We start from the raw sequence: 23944 nt of genomic DNA on the forward strand, positions 1-23944 counted from the left end.
GTAAATTGCAACTTTTTGATCTTCTGTCTTAATAGGCTGCTGCTCCCTGGTTTATACAATTTGTTAAATGCTTTTTTCGCTATACTAAACTCTATTAGAAATAATTGGCTTTTACTGTGAAATTGAATTAGGTCTAAAGTTAAAGTGAGGAGGATTGGCAAATTGAAGTGTTGCATTAATTTGAAATAAGTTAATAATTTAAACGTGTTAGATGTACACATTTTTGTGAACACCCTTTAATCTTTATTTTTTTGATCCGAGTTTTTGTAATTTTTAAATGATTTTCTAAATAGTTTACTTTTCATCTCTTTTTTATTTTTCTTGTAAATAACAAAATATTGCTTACTTGCTTTTTTCTTTCTTTTTTTTTTTTTTTTTTTTTTTTTTATTGGAGGGGGGGGGGGGGGGGGAGTAATTTAATGTTGAAGTAATTTTTTGAATGGGAGGGGGGGGGGGGGGAGGGAGAAATTGAATGTTGACGTAATTTTTTAGGAGGGTCTCCGAAAGAGAGGAATTATTTGACTCACTTATTTTAAAACTAAAAGAAGAAAAAAGATTCAGCGATGCTAAGGTACATTAACATCAATACTTTAGTCATTTTTAATTTATTTTATTTATTAAAAAAAAATCTCCAAAATACTACGGGTGATAAATTTTCTTAGTGGATTGTATTCACCTCACTCTTCAAATTTATATTTTTACACTTAAGGTTGTGAAGCAAATATTAAAATCAGAGAAAGATGGTGCAATTAATTCATCAACGATGTATACTGGAGAGGAAGCATTAGCTTTGATTTTGGACTGTCGACTTAGTAAAGCCGATTACTAAACAATTCGCATTGGAGAAGTTTCTAAAGAAAACATAATGTATCCAACTTATAATGAAGTAAGGGAAGAAAAAAATTTCGCATACCTCGTTGTGGAATACAAACTACTGATTATTCAGCCTCAGTTGATTAACAAGCCCTTATTGACCATACTACATACAGGTTGTTAAAAATACTCAATGAATCTGTAAAGACTCATGAGAAATCCATTCTTGCCTTTATACATAAAGTAGGATTTGATGGTTCAACCGGTCAATCATTACACAAACAAAGTACAGAAGACAAGATAAGTATCAGTTATGTTGAGGAACAATCTTTATTTCTATTTTGCATCGTTCCAACTAAACTTTATATTAAAGAATCTGGCGAATCACTATGGACTAATGAAAAACCTTTCTCTACACTTTACAGTACGATTTTAATATGTAAAAGAAAGAGCTGAGATTGTTACACAATTTTTATTCAAGAACAGTATTTGAAACCAACGATCTTTAATTCCTTTATTATCAAACATAAGTTAGAATGCACAATGATTTAAGGAAAATTGGCCACTATAGTTTTGTCTTTAAGTAATTCTTTTCAAGTATGTAGTATTTGTGGACTGACCTCTTCAAATATGAACAATCTAAATGTTGCTTTTTCAAAAATCTATAATACAGTTTCCACTGAGCTCGGGTTGAGCACATTACCTGCATGGATTAGGTGCTTTGATTGCTGCCTTCATATAAATAATAGAATTGAATTAGGAAATTTGCAAGTTAGGGAAGAGGATGATAAAGAAATTTTTATAAAAAAAAAGATGTTCAACAAAAGATGATAGATCACTTAGGTTTAGTTGTAGATGTACCAAAAAGCAGCAGTTCATGTACAACAAATGATGGAAACACGGGACAGAAAGTATTCTAAAACTATAAGTTGTCTGCTGAAATACTTGGCTTAGATAATAATGTCATGAAACGTTTCTACGTAAGGGGCTGTTCGTAAATGATGTTAGTGATTTTTCTCAATTTTTCGACGCCCTCTTCCCCCCTTTGTCAAACTCTGACTATTTTTGGCCAACACCCCCCAGCCTCCTTATACATGATGTCAGTTTTTTAATCGTCCTCCCCCATCCCCCTAAAGTAACATTAAAAATATGCGTAAATACCATTGATTTTTTTCTGGTTAAATTATACATTTATAAAGTAGTAGATCTCAGCAAGTAGTTACAGCCTTTTACAGCCTACGGCTGTAATAGGATGTAACTACTCCAACGGTTACTATAATAAACAAACTAGTCTAATAAAACTGTAACTACTCTAATAAAATTAATTTTTTATTTTTAAAATGTAAAAACCGCAAACTTTTGTTTTATCGATTAAAATCGCATTAATGCGTATTTGCTGAATCTGTAATTAAAAAACACAATATGTAGATAAGAAATCGCAATATGTCATTAAGAATACTTAATATGTAATTAAGAAATCGTAATATGTAAATGAGAAAACATAATTTGTAATTGCGAATTCACAATCAAGCTTATAGGTCATTATAAAAGGTCTTCTAGAACATGAATTTGAATACATTAATTTCAAATTAGGCATATTAATGAAATTAAAAGATCGTTGTGTTATTTGTCAATACACTTTTACCTGAAAGTTTACTATTAAATTGAATCCGTGTCAGCATTTATTTCACCAAATTTAGATACACTTCTGGAACAATCAAAACCAACATGTTCAATTAGTTTAGTAAATAGAGGGTCGAAGTGGAAACTAATTAGTGCAGAAGCAGTTTTTAGCCTGAACGTCTCTTCTACTCTTTATTTGTTGAAATCCGAAACCCCACCTGCATACCCCTTTAGCGTTTTTCACAATTTAATGTCAAAGTGAGGTACCTTACAATAAATTTCAAAAACATATGGTTTCTTAAGAAAATCCTGAAACAGCACCTCTATTTAAATTAAAAATATGAACTTATCAGTTACTAATTTGATCTCATTTAAGTTTATATTTATCAAATATAAATGTAAGTTAACAAAAATAATAATTTTTTAGAAAAAATAATAATTTTTTTTGGGGGTGAGGGGGGTGGGGGGTAAAAAAAATTAAAATGGCGGATTTTTCCAATTTTGCCTAAATTAGGCTATTTATAGGTTGTAAAATGTTATTAATGACTGTTATCTGACTATTATTTTCTGATTTGTCATGATTGATAGAAAAGTGAACCTCAAAATTGAAATTTAATACAGTTATTTATTTTCAGGGAGTAAAAATAATTAAAAATTGTGTATTTTCATCACATTTTGCCCAAGTTAGGCTGTAAAAAAAAAAATAATAATTTTTATATGGCTATCTTATTCTGATTTTTCATGGTTTAAGGAAAAGTGAACCTCAACGACCAAAAATAAAACTGTTATGTATTTTTAGGGGGTCAAAAAAATTTTAAATTGTGGATTTTCAGCCAATATTGCATAAATTAGGCCTTTTATAAGCTGTAAAATGTTATTAATGACTGTTATTTGTCTATCTTATTTTGATTTTTCATGACTAAAAGAAAAGTGAACCTAAAGGATTAAATTTAAAACTGTTATGTATTTTCAGTATTTTTTTATATCAATATAAAAAAATCAATGTTATGTCAATATGAGTGAATTTTTAAAGACATGAAATCATATCGAATATATTTCCGTGAGTCATCATCAGAAATATTCATCTTGAGTTGTGTTTTCACAACCAATGCCTTTGCAATTTTCCCCTTCTTCCAAAATACATTAACATAATGATTACATTAGTATTATTGGCAACCACTGTTACGGAATCTCCATTTTTGCATTGATCCAAAGGTACTTTAACTATTATTGTGTCAGCATCATCATTTGCATGCTTAACAGTACAGCCATTAACTTCAAACTTATCACTGATCAATTCAATTAACTTACTCTTGTTAATTTGATTTGAAAGAAAAGTGTCTTGGTTGACTGACACCTTTGTGTCTGACCGTACATCAATATCAGAACAAATAGCTAACTTCATTGACCGCCTATAATGTTCATGATCTTTTGTTGATAAACTGTTATTATAACCATCAAAAATAATTGTAGCTTTTGCGAAGTTTGCTTTAAAATAATTTCTGTACAGATAAACGATATTTGTGAGAGTTTTCCAGACGGTCTAAAAATAAAAGTAAACAATATTGTATTTAATTATATCTATCTATATGTATATATATATATATATATATATATATATATATATATATATATATATATATATATATATATATATATATATATATATATATATATATATATATATGTATATTTATTTTTTAAATTCTATTTAAAAATTAATAATTTTAAATTATGCCTAAAAACTAAAAGTAATAAATAAATAGTAGAAAAGTAATAAATTACCTTTCTTAACAGTGGTCCGCCATCCACTATGTGGTGCTTCGCCTCAATAATATCAGATTCATCAAATCCTTTACCAACAATGTTTCGATAAAAGATGCTTTGTTTGGCTTTTTTATATTGTTGTCTAAAAATAATGCTGTTGGAACTGAAGTCAATTCATTGTTGAAGTAACTCTTAATACCAACACTTCGTTCTGAAATCACTATCAATCGCATGAATAATAAAGCAGGATCGATGCTGATCTTTTGATTGTTGACACAAGCAATATTCTAAAAATAAAAGTAAACAATTTTTCGCTTTAAAAAATTTAAAGCGAAAAGAAAGAACATTAATACATCCATGCAAATACCTGTTCAATCACAAGATCAGGCCACAACCGAGCTAAAAAGCGCTCACATAATATCAATGTATTCCATATATTGAAGCCATAACTTTGCCGTTTGTGGCTTGAAAGCTAATACGATTTTTAACAAGTCAATAATCAAATCAAGCTTTTCAATACCTGCACAAGGAACATCAAGGTAGTTAATTTTTTTTCTGAGATTGCTTGAACAATTCTTCAGGTGTTAATTTGCTATTCACCTTGAGTTTGTGAACTCTCCAAGAAACAATCTTCAACTTTTTAGAATCCCATCACCTTTTATTTCATCACTTGTTGGGTAGGTATGGGTTGCTGTATATTTTTCTTGAATATCGGCTTTTATTTGATTACCTAATAACAGTCATCAATAACATTTTACAATGGGTAAAAGCCTAATTTGGGCAAACTTAGCTAAAAATACACAATTTTTAATTATTTTTACCCCCTGAAAATAAATAACAGTATTAAATTTCATCCTTGAGGTTCAATTTTTTTAAAATTATGACAAATCAGAAAAAGATAGACAGATAATAGCCATTAATAACATTTTACATCCTATAAAATTTTGCAAATTTTGCCTATTTTAGGCAAAATTGGCTGAAAATCCGCCATTTAAATTTTTTTTTTTTCCCACATGATATTTTTTTCTGAAAAAGTTAAATTTTTTTAACTTACATTTATATTTGATAAATATAAACTTAAATGAGATCAAATTACTGACAAGCTCATATTTTTAAATTGAATAGAGGTGGTGGTGGTGGTGGGGTGGTGGACGCCCTATTATGATGTATAATGCACAAAACTTGTATAATCTTTTAAAAGATAAATCTTATTGTATGTGTTGTAAATTGTATTCAATTTATAACAATTTCAATTATTAACTTGAATTATTTTAATAACAACCTATTTATAAGAGTTGAACATTTTTGAAAATAGGGTTTGTTAAACAATCACCATCACATTCCCTGCAACTCTAAGATATTTTCTCAGTCTCTTATATTTAGTTGTGGTCTAGAATAAAATTTTAGTATTTTATAATTTTATAGTATGAAAAAAATTTGTAAAAAAACTCTTTTGTATGAAAACATTATGCATATTTTACGGTTAAAATGGTGATTGTTCTCCACCTCCAAGATACGCCCAGTGGTGAGAAGCCAATATAAAATTGTAGCTCAATGTTACATCTATATTTTGATACGAAGTTTTATGTATTCAAATAAAATTAAAAAAGTTATAAAAATTTAGATATATAAAAACTAAATTTTTACCACAGTTTCTTCAACAAATCCATATATCAAAAATTTGTTACTTAAAACGTTAAAACTTTTTAAGAATTGTTCGATTTTAATAATTTTCACCATAAAACACTGTATTGAAACTCTTTCAGCTATATCATTCTTTCATTGGAAAGGGTTTAATTCACTAGCTCAGTTGTTACTTTTAAGACCCTATAGTCCAATGTTGAAAACGGTATATTATATTATTAAAAACCAACCCATATGTCCGTCCACCTTGGCCAAATTAGGAACCATCCTTAAATCACAAGGTAAATTAAGGCAATAAAATTAAAAACACAAAGTACATTTTCTGAGAATTTTCCTTATTACTACTATTATGTTGTATTTAAGTATACATCTCAATTACATCTTATTATTTCTTATTTACAACTTTCATGTTTTAAATTACATCTAGGATTCTTAATTACTACTTTCATTTTTTCGATTACATCCTACCTAGTAAACATAGATTGGTTCAGAATTGGTCAATATTTAGTCAAAATGGGTCGAAAAATGGATAAAACGTTTAGCGAACTATTATTGACTAAAAATCAACGCTTGATTTGAAATGTAGATTTCAAATTTTTTTTATATATACGTTTAATAAACGTCGATCTAACGTTCAGAATATCGATTTAAATTAGTCAATATTGTAAATCTTTAATCAACCTTAATTAAATGTAAACATTTATAGTTTTAAAATCTACGCTTTAAATCTTTTAATATATACGTTTATTAAACGTCGATCATCCGTTTAAATTATTGACTAATATAAGTTGTTATTCTAAACGTTTGATCTACGTTTAATAAACATATATTATATTAAAATAATTTAATACAGCCATTGGTCAGAAGACTCACATAACAGCTTAAATCACGTGGTTTAAATAGGCATAATTAAAACGAAATAAAACAAAAAACAAAAATATAGGCATTAGAAAGTAGACATTTAAAAACACATAGTATTACAAAAATATAGATGTTGAAATAATTTCAACAAATTGCATATTCTTGCCACAAACACAGCAGGTAACGTCGGTTGAATATTTCAATTTTAATTAAATTATAATAAGTAAATATTTGTATTGAAGTGGTAAATACACATGAACATTATTATTTATTACTTTATTCAAATATAATTAGCAAACAATTTGTATCGCTTCTTATCTCTAATTAAAGATAAGATGAGATTGTTTAGAGTAATTTAGAGTCTAATGTTGTTATATCAATTAAAAACAATTAAAAACTGACAAGAGCATGACTATCTACAATCAGTTGTAGTAACTTTAATTAAATATATAAAACAAATGGCGGACTTTAAAACGACACACCCTTGACTCTGTTAAATAAAGAATATTTTTGATTTACTCCTAAAAAATTCTTTTTCATTGACTAAATAATTAAATTAGACTTTACTGCGTTTTCAAGATTCACTTCCCTTCAACAACTAAAAGCAAAACGACTAAAAAATAAATAATAAACGAGTTTCGGGAGCGCCATTTTAATTCATGGAAGTTTTGAAAAAGCACTTTTTGCGACTATCTACCTTCCTAAATGCCAACAAATCAATGGACTCTGATGTTATAAAAATTACTGATGGTCACATTGATACAGTTAAAAAATATGAGTTGCTGGTCTTTTGCTATGAAAGTCCTGCTGCAAGAACTTTTTTCGAAAGTATTATAACCAGTTTAATTTCATTTTGTAAACGCTAGTATGATTGTGTAACAGTAGGTATTCATCTTTGCTATAATCAAGATGTTTAATAACTAAATATTTATATTTTTAACTTAGATGCATATTAGCTAAATTTAGTTACATTTGCTAAAGAAAATTGGCGGAACAGAGCTGGTAAAAACTATTGCATATGATATGTCGCGACGTTACTAACTTTTTTACTGTCATAATTTCAAAACTCTTGTTTCGAAAACAAATTATTTCAACAGGTTTCAAATAAATATTGATCAAAGTTACATGGTGATGGAACTTAGGCGATTTTACAGAATTTGTTATAAAATTTAAAGAAAATAGAATTTCACGGTATCTTTCATAAAATTTAACGAGAATAGGATTTTACAAAAGAAATCAGACAAATTCTTAAATATTTTTTCGTTACATATTTTTTAATGGCTGGATAGCTCAGTTGGTTAGAGAGTCAAACGAAATGTTAAAACCCAACCTGTTGTACGATACGGGTTCAAATCCTGCCACCGCCACCTCAGCCCTTAAATGGTACTTCTGTACGCTAAAATGCTGGTCAATAATGGACGCTACATTGGATTAGTCTCAATGACTATTTGTGGCTGTTCCTATGCTAACCCAACAAGCATGAAAATTCAAACTAATAAAAAAAAAAGAAATGAATGCCTAAATTACAACTACAAAAATTAAAAAACTCAGACATTCAAAATTAAGAGCAGAGATTTTTCAGATTTTTCTGATGCTCGCCTAACTTTATTTTAATCAATATTAAAATAGTTATTTTTTTTTGCGATAAGTTTACCATCAATGAGGGCAGCTTGTTTTTATTTCTGTAGTTTCTCTTATAGCTCAATGCTGCCGTAAAAAGCCAAAACACAGTAACTTAAAAAATCGTTTTAACATCGTTTACAAAAATAATTGAATGCAAGAGTTACCGTCTTTTGGCTCAGTTTTATCTCAAAAATTGTACTTATACCTCAGATTACATGAAACCGTAAGAAGTTGGAGATTAAAATTTGACTTGGAGTATCAATTGATAAAAAAAAGAACAAAAGTTAAAGATGACGTCAAGAAGTGGCAGGAGATACTATCAAAATTACTAGATTTCATTAAATTCAAAAATTTGGTTGAAAAATAAAGTACATTAGAGAATTATTTTTGGAACAAAGCATATTTTTGACAGTTGACAAAAATAACAATAATTATAGTTTCACAAAAATAACGATAAATAGAAGAATATTTAAAAATATGCTAATATAACGACAAAAATAAGATAGACAATGCACCCAAACAATACTTACAATAGTATATCTTATGATTTTTAAATTTGATAACCAAACAAACTTAAAAATCACATCAAATAATCAACCATAATTATATAGGTGTAATGCTTAAGTCTGTGCTGTTCATGTCGTTCAGTAGTCTCTTGTTGTTAGTGACCAGCATAAAAGATTTATCTCTGAACTACTCCAAGACAGCCCAGTCTTACTTCAAAACCATGATGAATTTAACACCTATGCGTGGATTTATAACTGATTTCTGATTCTAAAAACTAGCCCAGGCGTATTCCAGAGACGAACATCTATTTCCGCAGCAACGGTAATTGTTTTAGAAAATAGTCATGCTTGACGACCGTAATACTAACCCTTACGAGCAAGGCCCAATATAAAAAAAAAGTACATTAAAATAAAAGAGAATTGTTTTTCAAACAAAGGTTATTTTGACAGTTGTCAAGACAAAGAAAAATGATTAACAAAAATTGTCTATTGGAGAAGATTTTGGCAATGAAGATCAAGACTAGAAAATGGAAATACTACTGGAAAGAGAATAAATTTTTTAGAACTAGTTTATTTGTTGGCAAAATATGACTCCATGCTACGTGAACACATTCTAAAAACCAAACTAGGGAAAAAAAATTCTTTATCTTACTTGCCACCTACAATTCAGAATAAGTTGTTTTGACGAAACTGGAAATTTCATAGAACTTGTTCATTTGTTGGCAAAATATGACCCGTGCTTTGTGAATACAAAAATATTCTTTTTCGTACTTGACATGTTTTTTGAGATTTTGTGAAAAAAACTCAAAAGAATAGTTATTGAACAAGTATTAGAAGCTAAGTATTTTTTAATGGTGTTTGACAGCACTGATAATTCTTTTAAAGATCAAACCAGCCAAGTTTTACGTTACAGTAGGATCAATGGATACCAAGTGTTTGTTGGAAAAAATACAGAAAGAAAAAGAGAAAAATGGTGACTCTACTTCAACTATGATAAAAAAAGTTAGAAAATGATGGAATAGATATTCAAAATTGTAGAGGACAAGTATACGATAATGTTGCTGAAATAATTGGTAACCTACTGATGTTCAGAAAGAAATTCAGAAATCAACGGAAAGGCAGAACTTATTGCATGCACAAACCATTTACTAAGTTTAGCAGGTGTGCATGCAGCACCAGTTGCAGTGAACTCTGTTATATTTTTTGGAACTATGGAGCAAATATTCACATTTTTCTCTTCAACTAATCGATAAAATGTTTTGATTTCAGTCATTGGTCAAAGTTTTAAGCACATAATAAAAAAACATTATCTTTAACAGCAGTTGTTTATGAAAAAGAAATTTGTGATAATCTGGGCGTAATCATGGATTGTCGATGTAGAAATAAGAAACAGATAGCTGGAAAATAATTACATAAAGCTGTGTGAAGTAAATCGATGAATATAAACTTAGCTAAGAATAGCAAAAAAATTATTTCACCAACTTGCTGCTCTCGCGCTTGGGGCAGGGGGGGATGAAATTTTAGGTTTTTTTTTGTTCCCAGCCTCCAATCATTGCAATATTTTGCAAAGCATCATTATTTAACACATTTTAAACAAAAAATGTTTGGAGTTTACGCCATGTCTTTTAGCTGTCTCAAACACCAAAAAATGATGGATCAATCACTGATCTGTGGTTTGATGCCTACTCTAGGCTTTTTTTCGACATGAAACAAGCAAAACTTCCAAGTTAAATGCTCTTCTGTTGTGCTCTGTGATGCGACCATTAGGTCTTCTTGGAGCACCTAAAACAACCACAGAAAAAATCTATATATATATTTTTGAATCACATTGATACATTTTGACCTAGTTTAGTTTACAGCAAAAGATCGAGTGTCCTTTACCCAATCTTTTTAGGAAACCATTTTAGATTTGGATTTGTTTGATTGAAGGCATAGTAGCAGCATTTTAAAAAAACAAAACAAAGTTTGTCATAAGACTGAAAAAAAATCTCAAAAATCAACAAAAAATCACTTGACAATAGTTAAAGTGTTAATTTATCTATCGTAATTAGTGATAGGTACAACACATTTCTTAAATTAATAAGCACAGTGTTTTTTCTTGGTACAGGAACACATTAAGAAAATATTGCTGAACAAATTAACTGGATTTGACATTAGAATCTATTCACACCAATGCTTGGAAGTTGCTCTAAATTTAGTAAAAAATTATATAGCGTAGCGTAACTTGAAACCACACTCTTTCTGTCAGCCAGGAGAAACATGTTAACCTATATTAGACAATCTATACTTATATTCTAACCACTCCAGCTTCTGGGTTCTATAACCTAACCACTCCGTTTTAAAAATTTATTTCTCTCCTAAACTCATTTACAACTTGTGACAACATTCAAAGCATAGTCAAAAAAATTCCCAATACTTTCAAAACAATTTAACAAGTACTTAACTGAATCTGTTATCCTACTTGCTGGAAAATGACATCTGTGTTTCTAATTAATAAAACCTCTAAAGAACAATCTGACTACTCTAACTATAATCCAACCAGTCTTCTTCCTATTATCCAACCAGTCTTCTTATTATTATTAGCAAGGTCTTTGAGTCTTTAATTAACAAATTATTATATCTTATATAAGTCCAAAATCTTATATAAGTTATAAAACTTATTCTCTGACAAGCAATTCGAATTAACAAACTTTTAATATATAATTTTGAATCTAATAACTTTCTAACAATCCCACTTTGATTAACTCATTATATAGCTGACTTGTTAACTATTATAACAGAAACATTCTTTTGTGCAATTAAATAGAGGCAGCAAAGCAAGAGTTACTTCTCTAGACATCAAAGACTGTTGATAGTCTGGCAGCTCGCTTAATATAGTGTATCAGGGAAAGTTTTAGGGAAAGTTTCTGGGAAAGTATCAGAGAAAAGTATCAGGGAAAATTATTGAATAAATCCTTTCTAAACGCTGTTTTAAAGTTGTTCTTAAAGGCTAATACTTTTTATCATTTACACTAACTTTAAGGGTACCACAAAATTCCATCTTTTGTCCTCTACATTTAAAAATGTTTTTATTTGCTGACAAAACAACTATACACTCCCGTGACAAAAAGTCATTACTTTTGATCACATCTTAAGTGCAATGTCTCTTCTGTGACAGCTTGGGGGGTTAAAATGGCTGGTGAATTTTAATGAAAACCAAACCTAGTATTTTTATAATGAAGCAAAGCAAGAAAACAGTTGGCAAAAGACTTGAATTATTATTTGAATATCTACTTTATGTCTTCTTAGATTATCTTTCACACCTAACCTCTCATAAAACCAAATTTACAATCCATTCCAAAGTGAGTACCTGCTAAAGGTTGCCTCTTTTTTTTGTGCCTCTATTTTACTACTTGTTATTTTATTTTCTATTAAATTTGGTTTATTATATCTTATTATATGAAATAACTATTGTCATACTTTGACTGGTTCTTCAAATGTCTAAAAACAAATTGTATATGACTTGCTTTTGCTTCCAAGCTTGAGCCTTTGTTTTATTGTTGTAAGGATGCATTTAATTTCTTCAAATACTATGTAGTAAGTGATCTAGGTTGAAATTTGACCGGAACCAATTTTGATAAAAAATAGCTGCTACCAGAACCGGGTTTGTGACTGGAGCTGCATAGGCATTGATACATAATAAGTTATATATCTTAAATTAAAATAAATGTTATATTATATTTATATATATATGCACGCATATTTATATATAAACATCATCATCATCATCATTATTATTATCATCATTATCATCATCTTCATCAATATATAATGTATTATAAATTTATTCCTGACCCCAGCTATCAACCGTCGCTAAATCTCATTATTTTAATGGTGCCGGGTTTGTAAAAAGTCTTATCTTTATCAGGACCAGGGCCATTACTAATACTATAATGAAGGTAGCTCAAATAAGCTATTTTCTTTTTGAAACTTTGCCTGAAGTAAATTAGTTAGTGTATGTATATATATATATATATATATATATATATATATATATATATATATATATATATATATATATATATATATATATATATATATATATTTGAGTGATTCAAAAAACACTTTTTTGAAAGTGTCTGCTGGAACCCCTTAAATGTGTTCTATATAATAAAAGAATACTCAATTTAAAAAGCTTTAGAATAAAAAATATTTTTAAGGGTTGCTATGGACCCTCAAACATTAAATCAGTCCCTAATACTATCAACAAAGAAAGTTTTACAAAAGAATGTCAGGGTCTCAAATAAAGCGAAATTATATAAAAATTTCAAAAATATGAATAGTGAACAGAAAATGACATTTTTAAACTAAAAAACACTTTAACGCTTTTTTGAAAATAATTTTTTTTTCAATGTTTTTATATATATATATATATATATATATATATATATATATATATATATATATATATATATATATATATATATATATATATATATATATATATATATATACATATATATATATATATATATATTTATATATATATATAGATATATATATATATATATATATATATATATATATAAATATATATATATATATTTATATATATATATATTATATATATATATATATATATATATATATATATATATATATATATATATATATATATATATATATATATATATATATATATATATATATATATATATATATATACTTTAGAAACGCAAAAATCGGGTAATATTTAAAAAAAGCGCAGTTTAGAAAACAATTGTTAATGGAGCTACAATTTTTAATTTAAAAAAATCTATTATTTCCACCTCAAGTAAGTTTATTACAACAACATAACATAATAATGTATGTTATATTTTATAATCATAGCTAAATAAATTAGGTTATTTAAACATTTATAATATTTTAATTAAATATAATATTTTAAATAATATAATATTTTAAATAAACTTTTAAAAAATTATAAACTTCATACAAATTATGAAAATGTTTATAGTGTTATAAAACAATGATTAACATTATGAAATTTTGTTTTAAAGCTAGCTATGACAACAAAAGTATCTGAGGTGTATCCCTGTCCCAAGTTGGGGTTTAAAAAAAGAAGATCGAGTCGCAAGAACATGTTCCTAGTTAATGTCACTCTGGATAGAATGGAAACAAACCAGCTGCCTCTAAGGATTCACGTTATCCAACGCTACTTATTTTTAAGAGAACAATTTCCAAAGAAAGCACTAAAGGATCTCGTCGCTTGTCTTTTAATGTCCAAAACTTTCCAGTAAGCTTTTAGCTTTAGAAATCAATAGATAAGAACGTTATTTCATGTTTTATGTCAAATATAGTAAAGACAATTTAATAAGTTATGTTTTTATATACATAAGTTCTTCATAGATTAAAATGCATAACAAACAATGAATTTTGCAATGTCAGTTGTATCCTTTCCGGAATCTTAATTCCTTGGAGAAAGACTGGCTTCAAAGTCATCAGTGACAAAAAGATGATGTATCATGTCAAGAAATATATTACTTTAAAACAATTTTATACCAAAAAAGAAAGAAGAAACATAAAAGTTTCTAATTGAATTGTAAATTATATACATTTAGACTTTTCAGAAGTGCAAAGATTATTGTGAACTGGCAGAGCTTGTAGTTATGTTCCTTGAAGAAGATCAGACAGTTAGATATAAAATTCACAAAACCGGAGCTATTTCACACGTCAGATTCATGGCAAAGGCATTGTACTATATGAAGTTCAATTTGCTTCTCCATAAGATCAGACAGGTTCTTTTTCTGAGTGAGAAAATTGTCAAAGAGATCAACAGAATGGCTGACTACATTTCTCTTTTCTGGGCATCATGGTTTTTGACCTGCAAGTTTTCTGATTCTGCAGCTTTTGAAGTAAAACTTAATTTCCTATACATTTTTATATTAGTCTCATAATTTAAGAATAATTTGTTTCAAAAAAAGACCAACTAAATTATTTTAGAATAATGACATAAATAAATGACGCTTATTACATAAGATGTTAGACGTTAAAAGTAATTTTTTTAAAAACATTATCATTTGATACCAATAAGAAGTAAAAAAAATGAATATTGCACTATGACTGAAAATGACCTCATAGATCAACAAAAAGAAAATTTGAAAAAACACAAACGTTGAATTTTCTATCAAAATCAGTGAACGGTAGGCATTATATATTTCTTAACTCAAAAAGCACAGTGTTTTTTTTTGTATAGGAAACACATGAAGAGAATATAAATGAAAAAATTACCTGGATTCCACATCAGAATCGATTTGCGCCGTTGTGTTGAAAACTGCTCAATTTTGGTCAAAAATTGCCTAGTGCGTAACTTTGAACAACCGGCGCGAATACTTCTAACAGGAAAAAATAAAAAATAAAATAATTTGACATATAAATATGACCTCTACGCCACTCATTAGCGGCTCCGCATGTAATTTGGTGGTCAAAAAAAAATTATGAGATGGCCTAATATATATACATATATATATATATATATATATATATATATATATATATATATATATATATATATATATACACATATATATATATACACCTATATATATCTATACATATATATATACATATATATATATATATATATATATATATATATATATATATATACATATATATATATATACATTCATATATTTATATATATATATATATACATATATATATTTTGTATATATATATATATATATAAATATATGTACGTATAAATATATTTATCAGGTTGGGTCTCAAATAAAGCGAAATTATATAAAAATTTCAAAAATATGAATAGTGAACAGAAAATGACGTTTTTAAACTAAAAAACACTTTAACGCTTTTTTGACTATAATTTTTTTTTTCAATTTTTTCAATATATCGAGGTCGCCAATTTATTGCTGACCTCATTTTTTCTAATTCAGAGTGTTGATATATGTATATATACATATATTTACATTTATCTTTTATTTAGATGAATAAAAATAAATGAATAATAGGACTTAAAGTTTCATGCCCGAAGGCAATTTTCAGCCGTTAATACAAACAAAAAACGTAAACCAATCATTACAAAAACATAAAAATTACTGTAGAATCACTTCTGATGTTTTAAACAAATCTACGTAAAAAACAAAACAAAAAACAAAAAGCCATTATAGTTTACTACTCTCCTTTGTCAAATAAAGATAATAAAATTATTTTTGAATGTCAACACTGAGACACAATTTTGTTTTTTTTTTATCAAGTTGGTTTTTTCCATTCCATTTTTGTTGCTAGATTGTAAGGTTTGCAGTGTTTGACTATTTCCCATTCTATTCATGTTTTGGTCTTTTAAGATCTATATTTACTTAGATAGGTCTGTGTCATTTCTATACTTAACTGATGCAAATAATTTAAAATGGTTTCCCTATCTTAATTTTAATGGTGTATTACTAATGCTTAAATATACTTTTTTATTATGATCATGATGACTGGAACTTATGGTTGCTTTATAGACAATATTGTTAGACAAACATTGGTTGTTCAAAGGGAAATATGCTTTATTTACGCAGTTACATTGGTTGGTTTTTAATTAATTTTTTTGGAGCAAAATTTTGAAATTATGCAAACTTATGATAGACTTTAGGTCAGGCATGCACCTTATGGGGAGTCAAAAAAAGTAAATTTTGAAAACAAAAAAACCATAACCCCTAAATTTGGGGCAAATATATAAAGAATGAGCCACGAAAAGTTTGAGCGCTGTCGGATCACTTTTGACCCCCTCCCCCTCAAATCATTAATTTAGGGGGAAAATGAACAAAGAGTGGTCATTTTCGGACCTCTTAAGGAAGGGGTTAAATATACTTTTTTTTCAAATTTTTTTTTTATTTACTATATAAAGGACTATATTTTAGTTTAAAACTGTATGGTTTTTTTATTACCCCTCAAAAATTTATGCTTCTTGGTATTGAAAATCAGGAAAATTGGTAATTTTTTGCGCTTTCTTCTGTTACGCCTATTGTTGTATATTTATATTTTGGTACAACTTCTGAAAATTTTAAATTTTAAATTTTTCTTATAATTTTAGAATAGTACATAAAATAAACATATTAGAAATGAGTGCAACTCAACTAAGGTCAATGAAAAAGGAGCTTTTTATTATAAAAGAGGCAAAACCAGCTATATCAGGTAGAAACATTTTTGTTAATACTGGAATTAGTAATGAATCTTTTTTGTAATTATTAATGAGACCTTTTTCGAACGGTTCATTGATAATTTAAAATCTTCTTATTTAGATATACAGCTTCCAACGGGCTTTAATATTCTTCAACACTTAATATATGACCAGCAATGTCGACCTGCATCGTTATCAAATAAAATTGCTTGTCCCCTTAAAAAATTTTCAAGATGGTCAGATTGTAAAAAATTTTCAAGATGGTCAGTTGCTATGAATGTATTTTGTCTAAAATCAAGAGATGCTGGATTAAAGCTGGATTTGATGTGTTAACTGATTTAGCTTTAGTTAAAAAACTTTTTAATTTGCATTTTAATTTGTCTTATTCCAGCTTGAAAAAAAAAAGCAAAACAAGAAAGTAATGGTGATTTGGCTAAACAAAACAATTTTGAGATTGAAATAAAAAAACTTTTTTGGGCTAGTAATTCTAATCTCAAAAGCACGATCAGTAAAGAACAGGTCCCTAAAAGACAAGATTGAAGACTTAAAATTTCTTGAAGATCAGGAAGATCAAAGAAAGTTTGTTATTGGTTCAGAAGATATTAAGTATAGAATAAAGGTATTCAATGCTTTTAGTTAACTACTTCAGCTCTGGTTACCTCTTTTCCACTACTTCTAAAATTAAAAACATTTCTATAAAATAGACAAAAGAAAGTCAGGAAGAAAAATTATTCACAGCCTATAAGTTTGGGAGATGATGTACCTAAGGTTGAACTTATAGACACGGATCTAAGTGAGGATTCTTTAATTGAACCTAATTTTGATCCAGGTGATTGGTATCATATAGAAGTTTCTGAAAACCCAGACAGTAATTTCAAAAATTCCTTAAAATATTTTTGCTGGAAATGTTTCTCTTACTGCCACAGCCTGTGATATATCGCCAAATATTTTACAAAAGGTAACAAATGCAATTCTATATCAATCAGGTGTTGACCTTAAAGAAGTTAAAAGCAGTCAGTCTACCACATATAGAAAAATGAAAAAAGAATATGAAAACCTATCATTACAAAATAAGATATTAAAGCAGCAATTGATGCATCTCCATATCCATGTATAAATCATTTCGACGGCAAGACAATGTTTAAACCAAACAAAGGAAAAGTATTAAAGAGGAATAGAATGGCTGTTTTAGTTAACATTAATTTTGGAGTACCTCTGCTGGTGCATCAACCGACGAATATCAATTTTTTGGTATAATAGATTTAATTAAAGAACATTAACTTACATCAAAAACTAGAGGAATATGCTTCAATACAACATCATCCAATACTGGTTTCAAGAGTATCTAAAGAACTGGATAAATATCTTCTACAAATAGACATCATGTAAACGAACTAAGAATGCTTTTGGAAAAAAATCACTTTTGGAAATTAGTGACCAATGATAAAACAAATGGACCTAATAATCTTCTTTTCAAAAATTATTATTGAAGAACCTAATTTTAATTATAATCCAATACAACTCTTACGGTTTGATTGGAATAACATTAAAAACAATCTTTTAAAGAAGGCAGCTGAGAATTCATTAACATTTTGCAGAGCTTACAATGGTAAACCAGGTATTAAAAAAGATGATAGAAGTGAGCTTGCAGAATTAGTTGTCACTTACTTATCCCGTGTTACATATAAAGTATGAAAAACAGGTGCAATTCATAATGCAAGATTTTTAGGAAAAGCAATTTATTATCTAAAGCTTCAGCTTCTATCAAACAAACTTACATTTGTTCTACAAAATGATAAACTAAAAACTGAAATTAGGCTTACTAATTTAATATTAGTTTTGTGCAAAATGGTATTTACAATCTGAGGATGTCATCAAAGCTCCTTTTCTTGTTATTACAGCCAACTATCAATTTCATTTGTACAAGAAGGTATGAACAAACCCAACTGCTGTTGATGCTGTATTGGAATCTCAGTTTAAACATTGTTGGTATTTGGACTCAATGATACCTCTAGCTTTGCCAGATGATGATTTAACATTAAAGAAGACAAAAATTGCATCATCAATTCTGTCATTTGACATGCCTAGCTCTGACTATTATAAGCCTGAGAACAAAATAAAACAAGATATCAAGAAAATTTATAAAATGAATATAAATATTGGAAAAAAACCACCATCCCTGTCTGTCTTAGTTGATGATTTTTCTTACCTGATTTTTGACATGATTGGTCTTGATAAGCAACAAGTTAAAGACTGGCTCTCACTTCCACCAAACGATTGGCATACCCAATCATGCTTTAAAAGTTTTCAAAAACATACTGAAACTTTAATATTTGTAAATGACCATTCGGAACAGTCAATAGGTATGATGGCGCAGTATATTCTAAGATATTCTAATGAAACTGAAAACAAAACAGATTGCTCAATGTAGACAAAGTTCGATCTGTATTCAGATCACCAGGACAAAAATCAAGTAAAATTTCAAAGATTAAGTTAAATAATATATATATATATATATATATATATATATATATATATATATATATATATATATATATATATAATGCACTTGTAGCTGATTTTAATAGAATTTAAGTTTAATGTAAGTCATTAAGGGCTGGAAAACAGTTTCTTATTTTTGTTTTTATGTTTAAGCTGAACGGAGGGTTATACCAAATGATTTTTTTTTACATTTACAATGCTTTTTTTGTTAGTTTTGATTTGAGATTATTGTGGTTGGTATGTAAGCTTTGACTTGTATCCCAATGTCCATCCAACTATTTGTAACAAAAACACCATCTCGTTCCAGATTTATAGAACTCCATATTGATCCACCTATTGGTATCTCAATTAAAAATAATTTCCATTGCACTCTTATATGGAGTTTTTTGTTTGAACCATCAATCTCCCCAACCAGGGTGTTATTATTAACCAAACCAAACTATGGTAGAGGCAACTATAAAAATCAAAAACTCAAAAACAATCCCATTATGATAAACCAACTCCATGAGTATTGATACAAAGAAGGGTTAGCGAAATGTATCAAGACAAGCCATATTACATATTTCGCTAACCCTTCTTTGTATCCACTCATGGCCGCCAGACCTACATTATTTTATAAAGCTTGAAAATTTCTTACTGCATGCTTCCAACACTAGTAGAAACATGTAGGATGGTTAACTACGTACTTTAGATCATGGTGGCTTTAGCTGGTAACAAAACCGTTTTAACCGGTTGAAACTACTAGTCAGCTCAACCTATTACTCATCAGCCAAAAATCTACTATCGGCCCAATCTACAAAGCAACTTGCAAGCAGTTAAAAAAAAGACATACTTGGTGCATGAAAAAACTATGAATCAAAACTTGCCTCACTTTTAAAAGCGGTATATAACTATACTTTCAGTCACAAAAAAAGCAAAGTTTACTGTTCCCTCCTTTATAAAAGATGGCATGGAGCTAACAAAATCGCTTGAAAAAGCAGATTGTCTTAATAAACAGTTTGAGTCTGTTTCAGCGAGTTGAGTAATTTGAAAAAATATAAAGTGATTGGCCTAGATGGCATAAGTCCTTATGTTCTCAATGAGTGTGCTACTGGATTAGCTTGGTCTATTTCCCTTCTGATAGTGTCATCATTTGAAACAGGTATAATACCTTATAATTGGAAAGAAGCAAATGTGATACTAATATATAAAGAAAAAGGTAAACAATACAATCTATCTGAATATAGACCAATATCTTTAATAGCCATAATATGCAAAATCATGAAAAGATTGTTGAAAAAAACATATAATGAGTCACCTAGTTCACTACAAATTAATCACTAAGCATCAACATGGTTTTGTAATGCAAAAATCATGTGTTACAAATTTATTAGAGACAATAGACATCACATCAGAGGAACTGAACTGTGGCTTTTACACAATCATAATCTATCTGGATTTTGCTAAAGCCTTTGATAAAGTCTGTCATCAAGCATTAGTTGTCAAATTAGAGGCCTATGGTTTCAAAGGTAAACTACTGAGATGGCTAAAAGCATTCCTTATGGACAGAAAACAAAGAGTTTTTGTTGACAAAAACTACTCTGAGTGGATAAAAGTTTAGAGTGGTGTGCCACTAGAATCTGTTCTAGGTCCTTTACTGTTTATGGTTTACATAAATGACATGCCAGATGTTGTCAAATGTTCACTCAAGCTCTTTGCTGATGATACCAAACTAATAAATATAATAAAAAATCAATTTGACATTTAACAGCTGCAGACAGATCTTGATGCTATAGCTAAATGGGTCGATAATTGGAAAATGGAGTTTAATGCAAACAAATGCAAAGTATTAACAATAAATATTGAGACTATGTTGACAATTTTAAATTAAAATAAAATCATCTAAAACAATTTTCTATGATCACAAATTTAGCATACATAATCAAGATAATAGCCACACATAATTATTGTCTACCAACCAAGAGCGAGACCTTAGAACTTTAATAACAGCAATCTAAAATGTTCAGCCCAATCAAAACATGCAACAGTTAAAGCTAATGCAGCACTAGCTTCACTCAAGTGGGCCTTTAGATACTGAAACCCTTCAATATTTAAAACACTGTATACCACATTTGTGAGACCTCATCTTGAGTATGGAAAACCTGCATGGGCTTCTATCAACAAAGTTAATGAAATAGTTATTGAGTGAGTACAAAGAAGAGCCACCAAATTATGCCACCAATTAAAAATTTACAGAAGTTACAGAAAGTAATTATTAAATAAATTTCTTTTTTTTGGGATTTAAAAGAAAAAATATAAATTTTAATTTACAATGGTCTATTCTAAAATCTGCCCCTGCCTATAAAAACATTTCCAAAAAATGTTTGCTTTGTTTGCAAGAAAAATTTGAAATAATTACTCATTTAAATCAGGAAAATTTATTAAATAAAAAATCTGAATTAATTTCTAAATGTAGGCACGAAAATAAATACCTCTTAAAAAATTATGAAAACAAATGACCAAATTAAAGTATTAAAACTATCCCCATTCCAAAGAAATTTATTTAATAATTACTTTCTGTAACTTAACCCGTTAACCAAAAAAAAATAGTATTTAAAAATTTTTTTTATTTTTATTTTTAGTTATAATAATTTATAACTTCCTGTAAAATATTTTTTTCTATAAATTGAATTTTTTTTGAGATTTAGTAACTCTTCCTGATGATCCAGCAATGGTGAAACTTAAAGTTGAAGAAAAAAGTTTGATAAGTGATTTTTACTAATTTATATATATATATGTGTGTATATATATATATATATATATATATATATATATATATATATATATATATATATATATATATATATATATATATATATATATATATATATATATATATACATATATATATATATATATATATATATATATATATATATATATATATATATATATATATATATATATATATATATATATACATATATATAGATATATACACATATATATATATATATATATATATATATATATATATATATATATATATATATATATATATATATATATATATATATATATATCATGGCCTACTATAGTGGCAGGCCGAGTAAACCTATGGCTTTTAAAAAAACTGCAGGCAAGATTTTTTAAATATACATTTGTAATATGGCGCATTCTAGAAAAAGAACGTCGTCTTTTAATTTATTATGTGATAAATTTCACTTATATCATGGGCCTCGGAACTGCGGGGCCCAGGTGGGCCAGAGCCCCCCGAGAAAAAAATTATGGCACCCTTTTTAGTTATGCCTTTAAAAAATTATTGCCCCTGAAAAAAAATTTTTTTTTTATAAATTGTTTAAAATATATCTATTTAAAAATATATATATATACTTTTGTATTACCTTTTTCTTTGGTCTTCTTGTCTTGGTTAAATTTTTTAATAATTGATTAACAAGATATTTACGGACAAGTAACATTGTTTTGATAGCGCTAAAAAGCCGATTATCTGAAAAAACCACACAAGCACACAAAAGTAAAAATTATTCGATTAAAAATACTTTTATTTTTGAATACGGAAATAATCTATTTAAAAATTGCGCTGTTTCAAATTTGAACAAAAACAAGAAGTTTTTAAACGTAAGTTTTTGAAACGCTTTACATTATAATTTTAGAGATTATAATTGTTATATTGGACGAGATTAATTTCCATTCCATTCGGTCTCTTGTTTTGGCAACATAACTATAACGATATATTCCAAAATTGGTATATATGTTAATATGCCCGGAAGTAATTTATATTTCAAAAGATTATGTTGTTCTATTTTTTTATCAGAGTCCTTCCAAAATTGGCTAAAAATAAGAAGTTTCTTAATGACGAAAAATATTATTTTTAAATCAAGATTGTTTTGTTGAATTGAATAATCAAATTTTAATTAATTGTTCTTAGGTAATATAAAATTCCTATATATATAAATATTAAAGCAAAAAATTTATAATAATGATTTTATTCTTTATATATATTATAATTATATAATAGAAGTATTTATTATATTATATATTGACTAAGTTTTATTTTTTAAATGTCACTATTAAAAAAAAGGTAACTACTATATACTATCACGCTTTGCATTTAGACTATATAATGGTAGCCAAAGGCCAAGCTATCTATATTAAAAAAATATATATTTTAATAGATTATGTATATATCTATTTATATAATCAAATATTAAATATTACATACATCATAAGTATTTTAATAAAAATAAATTTGTTTTTTAATTATTGTGACCCCATTTCATTTAATAACAAATTATTTATTTAAAATTTTTAATTATATTCTAGAGATGCCACCAAAACGCAAACTTTTGGGTGCAGAAGTGAAAAAAGCAAATAATAGGCGGTTGTTAGCTAAAGAAGCATCTAAATCGAGAGACATTCTTCATTATTTCTCGCTACA

At 27.7% G+C, this 23944-nt stretch overlaps 1 protein-coding gene across 6 annotated transcripts in view; it reads right to left on the bottom strand.

The window, feature by feature from the left end:
- Positions 1-23045, bottom strand: part of LOC136082362 (torsin-1A-like) — a 33159-nt gene extending 10114 nt beyond the window's left edge. The window contains exons 1-6 of one of the 6 annotated variants that reach the window (XR_010639632.1): positions 19214-19409; positions 18828-19109; positions 15108-15211; positions 4571-4933; positions 4222-4490; positions 3172-3979 (exon numbers count right to left, since the gene is read on the bottom strand). Coding sequence is in view for 3 of the 6 variants with exons in the window: in XM_065801436.1 (XP_065657508.1) it covers positions 15108-15211; positions 19214-19227 (118 nt within the window). In the remaining 3 variants the exon portion in view is untranslated. Of the gene's footprint in view, positions 1-3171; positions 3980-4221; positions 4491-4570; positions 4934-15107; positions 15212-18827; positions 19110-19213; positions 19410-22889 lie in introns of those variants that run through there. The other 5 variants (XR_010639634.1, XR_010639633.1, XM_065801438.1 and 2 more) reach the window with 5 other exon arrangements.
- Between the last annotated feature and the right edge of the window lie 899 nt (positions 23046-23944).

This window comes from Hydra vulgaris, chromosome 07 (genome assembly GCF_038396675.1).
Source record: "Hydra vulgaris chromosome 07, alternate assembly HydraT2T_AEP".
NCBI classification, from domain to species: Eukaryota; Metazoa; Cnidaria; class Hydrozoa; order Anthoathecata; family Hydridae; genus Hydra; species Hydra vulgaris.